This window comes from Oryzias melastigma, linkage group LG9 (genome assembly GCF_002922805.2).
Source record: "Oryzias melastigma strain HK-1 linkage group LG9, ASM292280v2, whole genome shotgun sequence".
NCBI classification, from domain to species: domain Eukaryota; kingdom Metazoa; phylum Chordata; class Actinopteri; order Beloniformes; family Adrianichthyidae; genus Oryzias; species Oryzias melastigma.
In genome coordinates, this window is record NC_050520.1 from 28,754,937 (window position 1) to 28,760,757 (window position 5,821).

General features: G+C 44.3%; 1 protein-coding gene across 1 annotated transcript in view; it reads right to left on the bottom strand.

The window, feature by feature from the left end:
* Positions 1 to 4,729, bottom strand: part of tbx1 (T-box transcription factor 1) — a 9,350-nt gene extending 4,621 nt beyond the window's left edge. Inside the window, exons 1-4 of the mRNA XM_024274701.2 lie at positions 3,811 to 4,729; positions 2,458 to 2,791; positions 795 to 896; positions 366 to 537 (exon numbers count right to left, since the gene is read on the bottom strand). Coding sequence (XP_024130469.1) covers positions 366 to 537; positions 795 to 896; positions 2,458 to 2,791; positions 3,811 to 3,994 — 792 coding nt within the window. The 5' untranslated portion in view covers positions 3,995 to 4,729. The remainder of the gene's footprint in view (positions 1 to 365; positions 538 to 794; positions 897 to 2,457; positions 2,792 to 3,810) is intronic.
* Positions 4,730 to 5,821: the final 1,092 nt, after the last annotated feature.

The following is a 5,821-nucleotide window of genomic DNA, read 5'->3' on the forward strand; positions in this document are numbered from 1 at the left end:
AAAAAAAAAAAAAGTTGTTCCAGTTTTAGCCTATGTCCTGGGTTAAAAACAACACAACTTGGTTTATTTTTAACTCTGGAGTTTTTAGATTGATTGCTGTTCTTAAGTGTGTTCCAGTTGTTTAGTTTCGTCTTTCATCAATTTTAGCGTGAATATATATGCTTTTATAGTTTTTCTTTTTTATTTAATTTTGAGTTTTGAGCTTCACTTCATAAACTTTCCAATCAGGATTTTTGACATTTCCTCTGCTTATTTTTTCCTCTAATTTAAACGAATGCAACGAAAATCTATTTTGTTATTTTTTTTTTTTATTTGTAAATTTTTAAAAATCGTTTTTAAAGGATTACTTTCAGTTCTGTACTTACATGTCCGTTGTCATCCAGCAGGTTGTTAGTTAACTTGAGTTTATCGAAAGAGACGATCTGCTTCATCCACTGCGCGCCTTTGGCCGGAGAGTCCGGGTGGTAATGAACCCTGCCCGGTGTGGCCGGATCCGCTTTCCCCGCCACCAGCCACGACGAGCTGTGGAAAGCATACCTGCAAGGCACATTAAAAAAATCAATATATCAGATATGGTTTTGTTACAAAAACATGGTCACGGATGAAAATATTACAAACTCAGACATGGAAAATAGATTTTGTATGTTGAGCATTAATCCTCTGGTGATCTCAAATTGGAAAATGATGATTGCATATTAAACCTGGAATTTGTGAAGCAGATTTTTATGTAAAATAAAAGCATGTTTTTGATGACTCTCGTTTCTTTGATGTAAAAAACACTCGTGCGAGGTTACCTGTAGCGTTTGTCATCTACAGGCAGGAAGTCCATTAGGAGCATGTAGTCCGCCATAGGATCCATCCCAAATATTTTCACTTGAAAAGTCGGAAACATTCTCCTGACAAAGAAAATAAGAAGAATTTAACCACTTTGGCGCAAGTTTGGGTGAAAAAACTCTGCAAACCAATTTAGTGTTCACTGACTTATTTGGATTCACCGGTAGAAAAAAAATAAGGTTTATTAGTTTTTTTGGAGGGAGAACTTTCCAAATACTCGAAAGACACGTGTCTTCGGGCTTTAGGAGGTGAACTTTCCTGGAGCTGAAAGCCTCAGGCGTGACATGATAAAAAAACGCGATCCACTCTGTGCGTAATCGTCTTTTTGACTTGCTGTGCCACTGCTGTTGTTGTTTTTATATATGTATAATATTTATTCTTTTAATTCTTATAACTTTCTTATAAAATTCCTTCATTTTTAATCATAAAATAAACTGCAGAAAATGTATGGTCAGCTTATATATTAAAACCTGTTGTATTTTACTTTAAGGAGATGCGTGCGTAAATTGCGCATTAACGACTGTGAATTTACCTGAATCAAAAGGCAAAAATGAGTCTGGAATTATTGTTACCTAAAAAAGGGAATATATGTTGATTTATTTTGATTTTAAATGTTTTAGCAGGAGAAATCAGACCGACTCTTTTCTGGATTTTTTTTTTTTTTTTTTTTTTTTTGCGCCTTGACATTTTGCCTTCAGAAACCCCAGAGGTTACGCAGCAGGTCCGAGTCCACCAGTAACGCGGAGCTGAAAGTTGAGTAATCTGCTGAGCCAGTGAAAGGGATCCTGAAATCAACGCTCAATTAACGTCAGTGTTGTGGCTAGGTGAGGCTGAAGGAGCTTTTAAAGTGCTCTGTTGCAGATCCCCTTTCTCCTGTCAGACGGAGCAGAGCGGGGGAAACCCTAACCCTCACTTTTCAGACTCCAGGCAGCCGCTGCATGCTTCTTCTTCTGCTGCTTCTTAACATGAAAATACAGCCCTGCGTGTCGTGTTTGGTTGCTGGCTGTGAAAAGCATCGCGCGGAGTGTTTATGTCAAGTAGTAAAGTTTTATAGGCCCCGGAAAGGTCACGGGTCAGGACATGTAAGAGATACTCTCCACATCTGCAGATTTTGCAAATAAAGAAGGTCAAATTATTCAATAATCCTCATTTAATGTATGTGTTCTATAACAATAAAAATCTCCAGAAGATGAAAAGGATCAAGATTTATGGCACAGACCTTAAAGTGTATAAACATGATTAAAATGTGTCGGCCTATAAAGCAGCAGGATCAAATGGTGGATTTATGGATGACGCGCAACGGCTGCGCGCCCGCGGATCCAACAATAAATGTCTGCTCAATCCAGAGAAGCAAAGAAAGTGCGACTGTAAAATAAATCTGGTCTTAAACTGCGTTTGAATTATTATTTTTTTAAATTTATGACTGTAATTTTTATAGAAAATAAAAGTCTCTGATCACTAAATAAATTAGTTTTATCGATTTTAGTTCATAAATTATATTTTATTGTAATAAAAATAATATAATTTTAGCTTAAATTCGAAATATAAATCAAAATTTATGATCATTTTCATGAAGGAAATGAAGTAAAGGAGGAACCGCTGTGGCTCGCGCGCTCAGCTCACCTGCCCGCTTTGGTGACGATCATCTCCGTTCCCAGCTGGTTAAACTCGTCCCACAAAGCTTTCATCTCCAGCTGCACGTTAATATTGGCCACCTTGGGGTTCTTTTTCACCATGCTTTTGCTGTTCGGCGTGGAGCTGGAGGACGACGACGAGCAGGTCCCGGCGTCGCTCGGCTGCGCCGGGCCCGAGTTGGACCCCGGGTAGCTGTAGGTGTGCTGGGTGGCCGGGCAGGGCTCGAAGTGGGACTCATGCTGGCTGTAAGGGTCCCCGGGGGACGGGGAGAGATGGTAGCCCCCCGGCGTGTTGAGGCTGCTCAGGCTGTTCGTCGTGAAGGCTGCAACATCGCAAAAATGGGACAGCTGCGTCAGCCACGGGCTGGAGATGGCTGAAATCATCCCAGAAAACCGGGTTTCAGCCACGAATACGCGCGCCTCTCTTCACAAAGTCGGTTTAAAAAAACACAGAACAGATTCAGAAAAAGCAGAAATCAGAGATCCCCCAGATGTAACGCACTCCGCTTTCTGTTCAAAATGTCTGCGCTGGGTTGTTCCTCGAAGCTGCATCCACCGATCTGGCGTCCAAAAGAAGTCAAAATAAGTCCAGGAACTGCTGCAGCTCCTCCCGGCTGCGCGCAGCTTTGACTGCGTTTCCTCTGGATCGATTTGCGCCCTGAGCCGCCTCTGCTGTGCGCCACTGCTGTGCGTTGCGCGCAGGCACAGCCTCCTTTCTTATCTGACGCAGAGGGCCTCCCCTTTGCGATAAAAACCGGTTCTTATTTCTATTTAGATAAGGAACTGCAGGTAGTGCGCCTTTTCCTCGCCTTTGGGACGAGACTGATTGACAGAGAAGTGCGTTCCTTTTTTTTAAATGGGCTTTCCGGCACCCATTTAACTTTTTGGATAAGGCAGGGTCTCACCCCCACCCCCCTCCTTCCGTCAGCCCCCCGCTCACAAACACTAGAGGATTTGCCCTGCAGAGTGGAGGAGTGTTAACGCTTTACAAGGTAAACACGCGCGGATTTGCATGAACAAACAAACAAACAACAGGTGACAGTTGCTGTCTATGACCAAATCCAAGCGCGGGATGGACATGCAGCCCCCTCCAGTGTGATTATTATGGTCTGTTTTGACCATTACGCACGGGGTGCCCATGTGAACCCCTCATTTTTTTGGCTCCTTATAGAATGAAAGTTTTAAGACTCTGGAATTATTGGACACCCCCTTTTGAAAGACTTTGGTGATCGCATTCTTCACAACACAAACTCTCCAAATCCTCGGCACCACCAAAACATGCCCAGGAACGGATGCGCACGACTGATGGGGGGGTTTGTATCATCACAAAAGCCACATTTACCTTCCATTTCCCTGGTGACAGTGCTGTAGTGCATTTTAAAGGAACTGTGCTTGTGCAGGTCTGGCTTGTCCAGGCCGGTGCTGTGTTTGTCAGGCGCTGCGTTTCCTGCTCGCTCTGCAGCCGAAATCAGAGAGGCAATACTGAAAGCATTTGCCTTTGGAGAAAGGGGACCGCCGTCGTCCATAGGCAAGAAATCAGGTCGTTAAAAGCCGTCCCTCCTCCTCCTTCTCCTCCCCTCCTCTTCCTCCCCCTCCTCTGCCTTCCAACCGCACAGAAAGCAGGAGAAGGCTGCACACGACGAAATGGATCGTGCGCCAAAAAAAAGAGAAAAAAATGCGCTTTTTTCGCTCCAACTACATTCCACCAGTGGCGCTCCGTGGCTCATGCGCTTTGCTTTTTTTTCCCCGCAGAGGATTCCCGCAGCTACTGTGAACACGCAAACAACTCCCTCAAAAGTTCCGATCTACTTCGCGGAACCCCGCAAGACGCGCTCCGGTGTCAAAATAAAGACGCACGAGGGAGGGAGGGAGGGAAGAAAGAACGAGCTTCCGTTTGGTTCTCCTCCGATCATCGCTGGCGGGGTGGTGGTGTCATCTGAGTCGTGCCTCGAGGAGAATCTACCACGGCCACGAGAATGTCAAAAGTGAGGGAGATCCACGCCTCCCCTGCTTTGCAAAAAAAGTGTCCGCGCGCGGAGCTGACTGAATGTTTTATTTCAATAAGACCTTGTCAGTCAGTCAGTGAAGTTCAACGTCACTGCTGCAGTGTCCGGCTCCAGGGCGCGCTTCGTTTCCAGTAAATGATGGCACTACATGGCTGCGCCTCCTCGCGCGTCCACATGGACTCCTTTTGTTTTTTGCGTGCTGAACAAAAAAAACTACAACTTGTGCGCAAAAATCAGCTCCAGAAATGAACATTTCCAAGTCAAAAAGTAATCAAACTTTTAAAGTATTTGGGGCGGGTTTTTTTTACCCCCAAAGGGACAAAAAAATCAGAGCCAGCAGCTCCATGACCCAAATGTTTAGACAAACGCGCAAAAAGTGGAGAAAAAATAACTAGAAAGAAAGACACAGATGACGCTGTCTCACTTGGACTTGACCTCTCTGTCTGCCACTCTTTGGCTCCCCAGCTTATCGAGGTTTAGCTTTAATGTGCAGCAAGTGGACGTGCGCTTTGTGGAAGCTGCTGCGGTACCGTTCAATTGGCACCGAATTAGGTGTGAACGCAGCAGGAGATTAAACCGGTTTGCTCTGGGGGATTCTCAACGGGACGGATAGATAGATAGATAGATAGATAGATAGATAGATAGATAGATAGATAGATAGATAGATAGATAGATAGATAGATAGATAGATAGATAGATAGTTTTCTATAAACTCATCCTCTAGTGCATCCTCCTTCTGTTCTGCGCGTAACGGCGTGTTTGATCAGATGTGATGCCATCGATTCCAGCTCACTTCATCACTGCCAAGTCGGAAGCCTCCTTTGTAAATACTCAGGTGTTAACAGACACAACCCAGTCAGGAGCGCACCAAGCCGGGAGGAGGCCACCGTGTTGGAATTCTCAGGCCACATTGCAGATTTCCACAAACACTCCATTAAGAGGAAAATACGTTTTTTTTTTTACTTTAGTAGGATTTTAATATGGCGAGAAATTAATCATCAGCAGATAAAAGACGCATTTGTGCTGGGAGAAGACTCAAAAGTGAAGAGTGCGCGCTGCCTTTAGGTATCTGGGAGGAAAACGACTCCACGAGTGTTAAAAGAAAATCTCTTGAAAAAAGATTAGTTTAATTCAAACATGCGGATTTTGTTTGATTGAGCAATTTGGCCAAAGTTTGAACGTTTTTATTTTTCTTGCTCTGGAGATTACGCAGAAGAGTCTCAGCGCACAAGCACCCATCTGACGACAACCCAACAAAGTGACCCGCTCTCACTAATCAGAGGAAACAGGCCCGAGCGCCGAGAGTGAGCGTCTCTGCTCCTTTTACGCGACGACTGAGGGATCCTT